Raw genomic sequence first — 12,705 nt, 5'->3', positions numbered from 1 at the left:
TGCTGCAGCGGCGGCGGGATGGCTAATTTGTATGACGGACGGCGCAAGATTATCAAATACTACCACCGCATCATTGGAGCTCCGCCACACGCAAAGATGGTTGATCTCGAGGGAGGATCGAAATGTGCTGTCGGCATGGGAATGACAAGACTTGGGGAGGTGGAGTGGTGGAATGAGGCGCGGTCGGAATTATTCCAGGAGGACAAGGCGGAACGGACCGGGATGAGTGGTGAAGATGCAAGGCTACGGGATACGGGCATAGTGGAGACGACGATAACAAGGGGTCCAATCAGAGGACATGTACACGAGGATAAAACTGGAGACGCATCTCCCTAGGTACCCACAAAGTTCAGCCTTATCCCCTGACTTCTTACAAGTCCCCGTATTAGTTACACCAATCCACCGACATGCAACCACAGCCCTCATACCAACATCGTCATTAAAATCGTAAGAGTTTATACATGACGCATTCATATGTTACAGATCGCTCATATGTCTTCTCTAACCATCGATGGGACACCGGTATTCCCTTCCGTGGCTGTAGGCCGTCGCCATCCTCATATGCCCGTCTTCTGCGTTTCTAGCTTCCTGTTCCGACATGAGCGCATCCAGACACGCCTGGTGGTATATATGCCTGCATGCAAGCACAACCAGTGGGCCCAATGGCTGCTCTCGCGGTCTTTTGGAAAGTAGATCCATCGTGCTGGTGTCGTTGCCGTTGCCGATGACATGGCCATTGGCATTGCCATTGGCATTACCGTCGCCTTCGCCGTCACTGTGGCCGTCACCCTGACCAATGCCCGCATGAGCATCTTGACCCTCGACCTGCGCACGCTCGCCAGCCGCATCTGCTGCCATGTCCCGGTACTTTTCCTTCCCCTTCCCCTTCACACCGGCCGTGGCTACATCGGAAAGCCTCTGTGCCGCTTTGCCCTTGTCTCGCTCCGCTGCGCTGGCTAGGTGGGCTTTCCGCTCGTTCCTGGCCTCCTCTTCCAATGCCTGCCTATCTTCCCACGCCTCGAACACATTGCCCGACACACCGGGTCCCCATACCCGGCGACCGCATGCTTCGCATGTCGACCCTCGCGGCCGCCAGCCACGCTGTCTTAGCTCGACGGATTGCTTGACGTCCACGAAGAGGCTCCGTTCGAGAAGCCGGTTGGATAGACGAAGGATCGATTCCTCGTATGCATACGCAGAAAAGATGGAACCGAGCACCGCCCGGAGGTCGGCCAGATTCGGGGATGATGCAGCCGCTTGCGTGAGGAAAGCTCGGAGGATGCGAAGGAACGACACGTTGTCTCTGCCGCTCGTCAACAGCCTTCCACCGCCCTGCTGCTTCGGCGGGCTCGATGCCGTTGCCGTTAGGAGAGCCGTGAATGTGTGCTGGACCAGCGACCGCAACATCGTCACCAGTCTATCGGTGTCCAAGCCCCTTGATGCCGCCATGTCGGCTTCGGCCGGACCCAACGCGTCCATGGCCGCAGACAGCCGTCGTGTTGTGCGTACCGACGCGTCAATGAGACTAAGCCACAGCGCCTCGCTAGCCGATAGCGTTGTCTCCTTGGCCACGTGTCCTCGCTGGATGCCGTTCACTGCCCTGGATGACTCGGTCTGTCCCTGGCAGAGCCAGATGCCCACGTGCACGTAGTTTCGAAGAGCGCCAAGAAGCTCCTCGGCCGCCTCCTGCAGATCGGCAGACTGCAGTTCATTGCTGTTGTCCCCGGCCCCGGATAAGAGACCCTGCAGGGCGGACTCGAGAGTCCCCAGATGTTGTACGAGCCTGTCCATGGCCTCTTTGGTTTGGCCCTCGCGTGCCATTAGCATAACAGCCGCATCGATCACGCCAGTTTTCTCCATCGTCGGGAGGAGCGCTTCGAGGTTGAGATTGGAAAGCTGCACGGTACCGACGTAGTCAGAGACGTGGCCCGGGTCAAACTTGCACATGAGCCGGACGTATCTCTCGACCAAGTCTCGGTCTGGGGTCAGGAGGGGCCCCTCCGCCTCCCCATCCGCCGGGGGCTCGAGCAGCGTTTGTAGGTAGTAGAACTGAAGCCCCGGCGAATCCTCCGCCGAGTCGAGCACCTGCCCATGGAGCTCGAGCGACTCCTGAGCTAGCGTCCTCGCCGTGTCGGCGGGATCCAGTCCGATTAATTGCCTCGCATACCGCCGAATGACCTGCTGCACTTCGTGTAGTTGCTTCTGGCCCAACCCGCTCTGTGGCCGAAGGCAATCTGCGATGCACTCAAAGACCGAGTGCCGGTCATCCGGATCTTCAAAGTACGTCTCGATGAGCTTGCCGTACTGCCCATCCGCTTTGTATTGTCGCTTCAAAATGCGGTAAAAGCCCGCAGCCCGGAACATGGGCAGGAGACTGTTCATGTCCGGAGGATGGTAGACGGACAGTAGGTACTCGGCGCTCAGCTGCGCGTCGTCCGCAATGTCATCCCCGGGATAGTGGCAAAGGCCGTCAAGGACCTTATTAAGAGTTGAACCCGGCAGAAGAAGGTACTGGGGGAACTTGGGCAGGTTTCTCGCAATAAACATGTCGAGATAGATAGTGTCCTCGGGTGCGAAATCTGCAGGGTTCATAATCTCTAACAGAATGGAAACGACGTATTGCCGATCCACTGTCATTCCGAATATCTGTTCCTCCGGCAGGTCCCCGCCGACGCTACCAGCTTGGTTCTCGGGCGCAGAGTTCAGGAAAGAGTCTTCGAATGCTTCGTTCAAGACACTGAGGAAGCTGGGCGCATCGTACTTGAGAATTAACCTCAGGTACGGGAAAGACGGCTCAACCTGTCCCGGGGCCCGTGTGCGAAACTGCCGGCCACGTGCCTTCGGCCAGGTGACGCTGTTCCCCGAAAAGAGAAACCAGTACAGCTCGGCCTTGGCCTTCGAAGCCTCCTCGTCTTCCAGCATCTCGCCCGTGGGATAGATCCTTCCTGTCAAGGCGTACGAAAGGTACGGGAACATCTTGGTGGCATCCGCGTCATAGGCCTCGTTGTGATCCGGCGACCCATCCTCGTCGTCGTTGTTCACCAGTGGAACGAGGATGGTGAGCAGGTCGATGAGTGGGGTGATGTAGTCACCGAGGGCCTGGTTCCAGACGTATATCAGTGCATCATAGAGCCTGTTCCGTTTGCACAGCGTGGTGATCTGATCCAGGTCCAGCGTAGCCGTCTCCATGTGGACGATGATTTCCTCCAAACGGCTCTCCCACCCCTTACGGACGTAGTAATCGACCATGGCCTTGACCACCCCCGGCGGCACCATCGTGATGGACTTGTCCAGAATGTACGGTTCGAGGGTCTCGAGGAATATACCCTCAATGCCGCCATGCTCGAACCACTCGTACATCTCGTCGAAGAGAAAATCGAAGTCACCCGCGCTCTGGCATCCAACAAAGCACGTCTCGGCCAGCTCACGCATGTGACTGTCATCCGCCGCGGCAGGCTCCTTTTGTCGCTGGCCAAAAGCGTACTTGAGCGAGGCGCTCATAATCTCCAGGAGCTTATCGCGAACCATCGAGTGCCGAAGGGCCGCGGCTTCGGGGAGGCCGACAGTTAGCCTCTCGGCATCCCCTGTATAGTATGATGTCGCGAGCTGAATGGCCGCCACGTAGTCCCCGTTCTCCATGAGGGCTATGAGACGATCAGCCCAGTTGGACAAGGATCCTATTGAAATGTCGTTGACGCCGAGGAGGAAAATCCGGCCTCTGTACGCCTTGAAGCTCATATAGTAGGCGTCCGCCACGACACCGTGCATGGACGTGTCGTTCTCATCGAGCTGTTCGACGAGGGCGTGGAGCTGTTTCGAGAAGAAATCAACATGGTGGATGTGCTTGTGGATCAAGTCGATGCCATCCGTCATGCGCATGCTCCCATCTTCCAAAATGATCAGGCGCTGGGAGATGGTCAGGACAGACAGGACAGAACGGGCGAGCCACTGGACAGCGACGATGGGCTCTTCGCATCTCCACCTGCTCCGGGCCTTGAAGTGCAAGGTTGGAGACTTGTCCTGTCCTTCCGATGGCATTTGGTCAACGTCGAGAACCGTCAAGATGTTGGACCAGCAATAGACAAGCTTGACTTTTGTCATGTCGCTTCCCGTGGTAGGGTCAGGCGCCTTGAGTTTGACGGCCGGAAACCAAGCAAGGCAGCCCGTCATGGCAGTATGGGACGCGATCTCCCTGGGCCGGGCCGACTTGTGCTGGGTCTGGGCCAAGGGCGTAGTGGACACGACGATGAGAAGGTAGGGAGTCAACATGGCGGTCAGCCCCATCGTATCGGTGGGGTGTTCCGTGTTGCCCAGAGGCAGTGGCGCGAAGGCCAAGACAGTGCTAGGCTTCAGCTGCCTCCCCGACGGAGTAGGGATATCGGGATATCGACCCAAGATCCTAGTCGTCTTGACCGTCCGCCCCAGTGCGCCCGTGCCCCTCGTGGCCAGGTGCGAGAAGGCCATTCCCCTGACGTCTCCGGATACGAGGGCGGTGCGTCGGGTCCCCAAGAAACCCAGGTGGGCGATTGGAACATTGGGAACATGTCCATCGGTTGTCCGATTTTGCACCTGCGACGCATCCAGGTGTGGGATTTGAAGAAAGGGCCGTGATGCTCTCGAAGTTTCCCATGTGAAAATGTTCCCGTTGGCATGGCCTCCGCCAATTGTTGTGTGGTCGGCCGAGATAGCAATGGCCGTGATGGGACCCGACTCGACAGCCTTCGTGCCGGGGCCCAGGATAGTTCTGAGGTTTTGGTTGTAGTCAAATATTAAGATTATTCCTTTGCTCGTTCCGAATACAATGTTGGCAGAAACGGCGAGGCAGGTGGGCGTGCCGAAATTACGCTTCCCCATCTCTGAAAACACCTGTGCGTTGATCTTGTTTAGCTTCGTCCATCGTACAACTTCCCATGGCGGGGACAGCGCTTCGGTGTCTTCTCGGTCGAATAGGAATTGGGAGCTCAAGGACGCATTGCGGCTATGGGAGAAGAAGGCGGGAGAGGAAGGTCGGGGGGACTGAGCCCGAGACGAGGACGAGATTCGCGATTGAAACCGGCGGTCGAATGGTCGAAGGGAGGGTGTCGGACTACCTAGTCCCGGTCGGGAGGCGAGAGATGGAAGAACGCTGCTTCCAGGCGAGGAAAGGACAGAGCCCTGGAGAAAGTATTACTTTTACCGCGGTCTCGCACGACGTAGAGGGGGGGAGACGGGGAAGGGGGGCGCCACTATCTACCTGGATCGACGGCGTATCATCCGGTACAGAGAGAAAAGACCCGACGGGACTCCCAGGTCGTTTCGCGGCAGCACCTAGAGACCCGCTGTCGGAGCTTTCCTCTACTTGATCGTGTATGATCTCCCCGTACCGCTTCGATATGGTCCCATTCTCAATAGGACTGGAGAAGTTGGCCATCTCCTGCGCCCCGTGGCCGTCCTCTCCCGTAATTCCAGCTGTGTTTCTGTCATGGTTTCGATCTCCTTCCAACACATTATCTTGGTCGTTGTGTGCTTGGTCGTCCAGGGAGGACTGGTCTTCATGGGCCACAACCATTATGCTGCCAGATCCATCATGTCCAGGTATGAAAGCCGCGTTATGAATTTAGGCACATGCCATTTCGTTCACTGTATCGTAATCGTAAACTCGAAGCCAGGGATGGAACCGATACCGTAAACTTGGTACGGGAGTCGTCGGAAAGTATGACGATCGCGAAGCTCGAGTCGTTGAGATGGATGGTTTCGGAGTCAGTGATGCGACCGATTCGTTCAAGGAGCTACCGTCAATAGCAAAGACGTCTGGGCTTCACTGAGCGATATGGATATATTGAGCGATATGGTGATCTCCTTCTTTGGGCTTTTTCGTTGCTGCTGGTAAGGAGCCCCGTGCTGGCGACTAGGCATTGAGTATGGACAGGGGAGGCTGGAAGTCGCTCCCAGCAGTCTCCCAGCAGTATCTGGGTGGAGCTCTCGCATCCTGTGGGTCCTTGATGCATATCCACTTTTAATGCAAATGCCATCATAGGCGAGTATTAGGTAATCAATCACGGGCCTGTAGAGCCTTCACCGCGAAGCAGGTGAACCCTCCCTCACTTCGTCGCAACAATGTTTCCACAAGACCAACACCGACTACTTGTACACACACATACCTACACAATGTCTTCGATTGGCCCTCAACTGCCCCCAAACTTGACCAAGCGCAAACGCACTCCGGATGACCAAGGCGATGCTGGCTCAGCCGCGAAACAACCACGAAATGCAGATGAGATAGACGTCGGGGATCAGTCTTCAAGCGACGAGTATGGTCCCAGTGCTCCGGGCGAGCGTCTTTCAGCCGAGCCCAGATCCATCGGACCATCGCGTCCCCCACCTACAGCTCCCAAATCAAAAACCAATGACGAAGAAATCAATCTCGACGATTCAGATGAGGACGACTACGGGCCGCCGGCGCCTGTAACAGCACCTACGCAGACATCAGAACACGAAATTCCCCAGAAGACACCCTCACAACCCTCCCCGCCCGCGAGGAGAATAGGCCCTTCCCTACCCCCCCAACGCGCCATCGGCCCCGCCGCTCCCCCGCCTCCGGACCACAACCCATCAGCCACCTCCTCGCCCGCTTCATCCGACTCGGAGGACGACTACGGCCCGGCCCTCCCAACCTCCAACCCTTCTTCCTCTACCACAGCCCGCACCATGCAACCTCCCCCATCCGAAGCCACCGCTGCAGGGCCCCAACGCCCGCAACGAGACGACTGGATGCTCGCACCCCCAACAGCATCAGGAGGGTACCGCGAACGCGACCCGACCAAGCTCAAATCTCGCCGCTTCGCAAGCAACAAGCCCCACGCGCACAAGCCGACGGGAGGACCCTCGGAGATCAGCAGCATATGGACGGAGACGCCCGAGCAGAAACGCAAGCGCCTGGAGGACGCGGTCCTCGGTCGCGTCGCCCCGGCCGGGTCGGACCTCGAAGCCGCCACCCAGGGTCGGCGTCGCAGGCGCGAAGACGACGAGCGGGACCGTAAGACGGCGGAACACGTCGCCGCCGCGCGGGGCAGGAGCCTATACGAGGAGCACCAGGACGCGCGGCGGCAGTCAGACCACGCGGCCGCGGCCGGTAGCCGGAAGACGGGCGAGTATCGGCCAAGGAGGGACGGGGTCGAAGAGGAAGAAGATGACCCCAGTAAGCGGGCCTTTGACCGGGAAAAGGATATGGCGCTGGGTGGTCGGATCGGGGCAGCGCAGAGGCGCGAGTTACTGAACAAAGCCAAGGACTTTGGTGGGCGATTCCAGAAAGGTTCATACTTGTAACGGACGGCCCAACCCATCACCATCGGTGGACGAGCCACAGACACACCCGTCCACTCTGCCTTACCAGTGTTTGCTGGGATGGAGACGTATCACGCCATGGTGGCTTTAATTACAGCAATGTTGCGTTGTGGAACTTATTCTCATAATATGGTCGAATGAGAAAATGCGCATAGATTCACCGCAACTCCACCGCTCTCCCCTATATAGAATCCCAGAGAAAATCAAGGGACCAGACATCTTCTGGCCACGATGCTATGCACGAGATCCTTTGCTATCCTCACAGCGGCATTCTTCCTGCCCTCGTCTTGCTGGGCTTTCCATTGCAACCAAAATGCAGCAATCTCCCCCTGAAACAAAGGAAACCAGAAAAAAAAGAGAAAAAAAAAAAGGAAAGCACGCTGGAAACCGGTGTGGGAGGTTTTTGCGGATGGAATTCGGTCGAAGGGTTTGGTCGTGATCGTGTTATATGATAGACATGTCCAGTCGTGAAGGGGCGGGGAATGTAGACAAACTGGTGGTCGCCACAGACCACAGCTAAGGGTGACTGTCGGACGAACGCATAGCGACAGGAAAAACCTCGTGTACATATGATACAAGGAGCGAGATGGCCCGAAATCACCCATATTCATCTTCCTGCAAATTCCATCTCAAGCTGAGCGTCACCGGGCCGCTTCTGTCGTCGTGCCACCCGAGGCCGGCAGGATCCCAGACTCGAGCTGAGAAGGAGTGGGGTTGGCACCAGATGCCATGGGCACTTCGGTCTCGTTTTGGGAAGGAGCCTCAGTATCCCTGTTTCTCCTCCAGGGGAGTTGAAACGGCCATCTTCGCGTATTCGGTGCTGCCAAGTTGGTCTGATTGCTAGTCGCACGCGGCTGGACGACCTCCGGTTCTACCGGGGCGGTAGGGCGCCGGCGAGGCCGAGGCCGTGGCCGTGGCCGGGGCCGATGGACAGAACGAGCGTTTCGAGTATGAGTGCCCGAGGGCATGAAGCCACCAATGCGACCCCCGAAGCCCCAGCGGCTGTTCCTTAGGTCATACCATGCCGCCGGCGGTGCATTGGGCAAGTTCATACGCATGTTGCTGCCGTCCATGGTAGAGCCAGCATTGGGGTTGTTGGGATCGCCGGGTTGAGGGCGCGGCTTGGGAATGTAGTAATCGGTCTTGCAGAGAGGGCAGCAAGCACGTCGGCTTGTCAGCCAGGGGTCGACGCAGACGGCATGGAAAGTATGTCCACAAGTCAATCCGCGCACGTCGTCGTCATCTTCGAGCGCATCGATGCAGATAGCACACGTGTCCCCGCTCGTCTCCAACAATTCAGGGGGCAAAGCAGCGTTGATATGCTCGTCATCGTCATCGTCGGCGGAAGTAACTCGCTGCAACGGTGCTTCGGTCGTGGTGCCGTCGGGGTGAGCGGTTGCATAGTGATCGATCGTTGGCGCGGGAGCAGCAGCACGAGCCGTGGATTCGCCATTTTCAGCCGCCGATGTGGTGGCGCTCTTTTCGTCGAGGGGGGCTTGGGTTCCTTGGTCGGGCTGGTCGGTATTCGTCGTCGTAGACGTTGTGGCCGGGGCGGCGGGCGTAGCTGTGGCGGACGCAGTACGAGAAGCATCGTTGGCGTCCCTGTCCCCGGAAGGTGCCTCTGGGGCGACTTGAGGCACGATACCGTCGGCAGAACGGACGCTATTCGCGCCACTTGCCGGGACGGACACTCCTCCTGCGGTCGGCAAACCCTCTTTCGCCCGCTCAAGGACCCAATTTTTATATTTCATCATGGGAAACTTGTCGTTCACCTCGTCCATGGTCATCAGTTTCTTTTCACGACGCCTCCTGTGGGGTCGGGGCACATTCTCGAGGTTTATGGGCTCGCCATCCTCATTGAGACGCAGTTGCCGGTTACGAGCATTGTATCGGAAACAGTACTTCACACCGACGATAATCCTAAAATACGACAATTAGTGGCTGCGAATTGGATATTTTCAAGCAACGGTCGGAATTGTGGATGGTCGGGAACGAAGCCATGGCGGCAAGGTGACACTTACCATAGGTTGGTGAAAACGACACCGAAGCCCAACGCCACAAAAAACAGGAGGGGGGAGTTCGAGCCACCACCACCACCGCCGCCGCCGCCATCATCACCGTTAGCTCCGTCGCCGCCGTTACTTGTGGTTGATGCCGCAGGAGAGGCGGTCGATGTTATTGATGATGCGGATTGAGTCGTAGATGTAGGATCCAAAGATGAAGATGCAGAGGAGGCGGCCTGTCTGGCGACAAACTGCACCGCCCCTACAAGGGCGGTTTCAATGACGGCCATCTTTGTTGCGCTGGAAAATAGTGGGATGCGAACCGTGCCTGTCGTCGAACAATGTCGATGTTAAAGGGAGAAATCAAATGGAATCGACCGGACAACCCGGATCATGGAAGACGCAGCATCCGCTCCGCTTGCGACTCGAGCGATCGAGAGGGAATAACGGGGAATTGGCGATCGTGGGTTCCGACCTATTTCGTCACATAGGCGAGTCGCTCAGACCTGGGCAACGTTATCCCCCTCCAACGTTGCTTGGAAACGATCCCTTTTCTCCTTGGTCTCTCTCTGATAAGAGGCGAAGACGTCGACTCGGAATCGGATCGATGGGAATGGGAAACGGAAACAAGAAAGAAAAGGGAAAAAAAAAGAAACAAGACGAGATGAACTGGCTCTGAGTGGAAAGGCTGTGGAATGGGCGCGAGTACCGTAAGTGTGGGGAGGAGAGTTCGGTTGCTGTACTCCGCAGACAGAAGAGAAAGACGGCAATAGGAATAAGCAGTGGTGTGAGTGCGGAGGCGGAGCAGTGTTGCGTTGCAGGCAAGCAGGCAAGTGGATAAGAATCTGCGCCTGGGAGAAGGAAAGATGCCCCGAAGAGAAGAGAGGGGGTCGGTCGTCGGCGGTTGCGCAGGCTGCCGGGTTACTAGACAGGGTTTCGGTTTCGGGTTCGTAGGATAAAGAAGCAAAGTCTTGGGAAAGGAGGGATGGGTGGACGAGGAACTCTTTAGTTGAGGCCAGCCAGGGAAGGGGAGAGCCAGTCGCGTCCTGAATCGTTACCGAGTGGAGCTGCACTGTGCAACTGAGACCAGGTACTTCTCCACATTAAAATCGTCAGACAATCCTAACCGTTCTCGGATTTCTGCGGGTGGGGGCTGTATGGCGCGGCAAAGGGGATTCTGATTGGCGGGGGTGGCGAGGTTGGCCGGAAAGATGGTGCTGTGCCACTGTGGCGAGTGGCCCGTTACCACCTATTCATACTACCTACCACATGAATAAGCATCAAAGAAGGAAGGTTCCGATCGATCCGTAAGCAGATAAATGTGGCTTAACATGTGGCTTGACTCGGATGCAAGCGCATGGAGTTGACCCTTTTGTTTTTATTCACCACATCAGCATTTCTCCTGGGATCCCTTTCTTTTTCGTACGGACCTGTTTCTCTTGGTACGGTTGATGTCTGATTTCAATACCACTATTCGCGATACCAATGCTACGTTGAATTGACCTCCATGCGTTCGTACATCCCGGCCATGAATCAAGACGCATATCGTCTCGCGCTCCATCGCACAGCGCAAACAACTTTGAGCCCCAAGCGTATCATCACTCGGTCGTATTTACAACAAACCTGCAACGACATCAGGCGCGTGGCATCATCGCCGCAAAATACTTTCCGTGCTACCACCATCCCCTTGTACTCCTTGAATGCCGGGTACACAGTTCCTGCTTCCCCCATCCTGTGACTGCTTACGCTCGGTGCTATGCAACTGGAAGCTGTGCGAGCGTTTCCCGTTCCTCCAGGACCTGATACCTCGCGACGAGTATTCCTCCTGCCTCCTTGAACCCTTGCCCGACGAGAACCCGAGCTTGTCAAGGAACACGGGGAGATATCTTCTCAGAAAAGGCTTCATGCGCATGAGGTTGGCGCACACAATGCCGAGGTTGAGCTCGACAATCGACCACACGCCTGCCTCGGCTTGCTTTAACGAAAAGTCGGTGCTTTCTGCCAGGGTTTGGATGTAAGGGGCCCGGACGATGGACGTGATGAGAACCCTAGCGTAGTACCCGTCAGCACTCTCGATCCCGCCGAGGGTTGCACGGGGAAGGGCATCACATACGCCGACCCGAGAGTCAGAATACCCGTGATCACAAGTCTCTGCCTGAGAGGCAACTGGAGTCTCAGAATCGTGGGGATTGGCAAAAGGATGACGGCCACGTCGGACCATATGTTCAAGGCCACCTGGGCGATGGCGATGTTGTTTAGGCAAACGCCCGATCCCAGGTTGCGCGGATTACAGGCCCCCAGGAGCAGGCCCGTGAACGTCGTCGTATATGCTACCAGTGTCAAGACGATAAAGTAGAGGAAACCACGAAACCAAAGCGACGTGTTGATGCGGTGCAATACCGACAGGATGGCCAGCTTCGCCAACGTTGGGCACCAGATGTACGTTATGGTGATGGGGAGAAGGTACTATCCGATCCGTAAATGTCAGCGCCAACGGCGGGAGGTGGTTCATGGTCTGAGACAACAGGGCCCAGGAGCCGTGGAGGTGTGCTGAGGGTGTGGGAGTGGGCTTTACATCGTTATAGTTGGCCGCTTCTGCGACGCTCACGTTCCACGCATGCCGGCCCCAGCCGTAATTCATGCAGCTCGCGACCGAGATGAAATACCCCAGAGATGTCAGCCATGACAAGGTGACGAGAACTATGTTTTCAAGAAGTCAGAACCAAACTCGAACTCGCAAACACAAAGCGCAATGCGCTTGAAGTTGGGACAAAGAGTGAGACTCACCAACATCGAGTTCCAACGCCTTGACTATGAAAAAGCTGGTAATACCTCGCAGTACCTGCGTGGCTGATGCCAAAGCATAGGTTACGGCGAAAACGATAACCGTTGCTACCTGGACCTGCGTCCAGCTGGGGTCGAAGTCGGGTGTAACGCCCTCTGGCGGTGGTACGACAGGCGTGTTGTAAATGTCAACACGTGCCAGATCTGAAGGGTCCATGGTGATGAGGTTCTCCGGTTTCTATCTCCTCGCTGACCTGTTGAACCGGCTGATACGGGTTAGACCACAGAGGAGGCGCGAATCTGGACATAGCTGGAACAGACATGTATTTACAGACATGGCAGTGGGCGTGGGACATGTTAATATCACCTAGATGCACGGAATTGCTGGCGAGTTATAAGAAATAGGGGTCGCTGACGTGAGGACAAAGCTATGCCAGGAGCCCCGGAAGATCAACCGTACAAGGAGATGTGGTTCAGGGATACTGTGGACTGTTGGCATCGAAAGAGCCAGTAAACAAAACCTTTGTCCAAGACCGGTGTGCCTGCTTGGATAGCAAGGGTGGTCAAGACCAAAGACACGAAGACAATTTGTATT

General features: G+C 56.6%; 4 protein-coding genes across 4 annotated transcripts; 2 read left to right on the top strand and 2 right to left on the bottom strand.

Moving 5' to 3' along the window:
• Positions 1 to 287: 287 nt before the first annotated feature.
• ACRALDRAFT_1077193 (uncharacterized protein) lies at positions 288 to 5,410 on the bottom strand (the record flags this gene model as incomplete). Its single annotated transcript, XM_071018611.1, has 2 exons — positions 288 to 5,154; positions 5,234 to 5,410. The coding sequence occupies 2 exons, from the start codon at positions 5,408 to 5,410 to the stop codon at positions 502 to 504; spliced, it is 4,830 nt and encodes a 1,609-aa protein (XP_070874097.1). The 3' UTR covers positions 288 to 501.
• A 737-nt stretch (positions 5,411 to 6,147) lies between these two features.
• Positions 6,148 to 7,305, top strand: ACRALDRAFT_2137865 (uncharacterized protein; the record flags this gene model as incomplete). The annotated part of the gene is made up of 2 exons (XM_071024136.1): positions 6,148 to 6,444; positions 6,490 to 7,305. 2 exons carry the CDS (start codon positions 6,148 to 6,150, stop codon positions 7,303 to 7,305), a joined length of 1,113 nt encoding a protein of 370 aa, XP_070874096.1.
• Positions 7,306 to 7,964: 659 nt separating this feature from the next.
• On the bottom strand, positions 7,965 to 9,616 carry ACRALDRAFT_2042874 (uncharacterized protein; the record flags this gene model as incomplete). The annotated part of the gene is made up of 2 exons (XM_071021294.1): positions 7,965 to 9,243; positions 9,345 to 9,616. The coding sequence occupies 2 exons, from the start codon at positions 9,614 to 9,616 to the stop codon at positions 7,965 to 7,967; spliced, it is 1,551 nt and encodes a 516-aa protein (XP_070874095.1).
• A 1,151-nt stretch (positions 9,617 to 10,767) lies between these two features.
• On the top strand, positions 10,768 to 11,294 carry ACRALDRAFT_1064795 (uncharacterized protein). Its single transcript, XM_071017040.1, has one exon. It carries the CDS (start codon positions 10,834 to 10,836, stop codon positions 11,062 to 11,064), a length of 231 nt encoding a protein of 76 aa, XP_070874094.1. The 5' UTR covers positions 10,768 to 10,833; the 3' UTR covers positions 11,065 to 11,294.
• The last annotated feature ends 1,411 nt before the right edge of the window (positions 11,295 to 12,705 follow it).

This window comes from Sodiomyces alcalophilus (genome assembly GCF_042370955.1).
Source record: "Sodiomyces alcalophilus JCM 7366 unplaced genomic scaffold ACRALscaffold_5, whole genome shotgun sequence".
NCBI classification, from domain to species: domain Eukaryota; kingdom Fungi; phylum Ascomycota; class Sordariomycetes; order Glomerellales; family Plectosphaerellaceae; genus Sodiomyces; species Sodiomyces alcalophilus.
The sequence above is the reverse complement of the archived record's forward strand: the minus strand, read 5'-3'. Positions and strand labels throughout refer to the sequence as shown.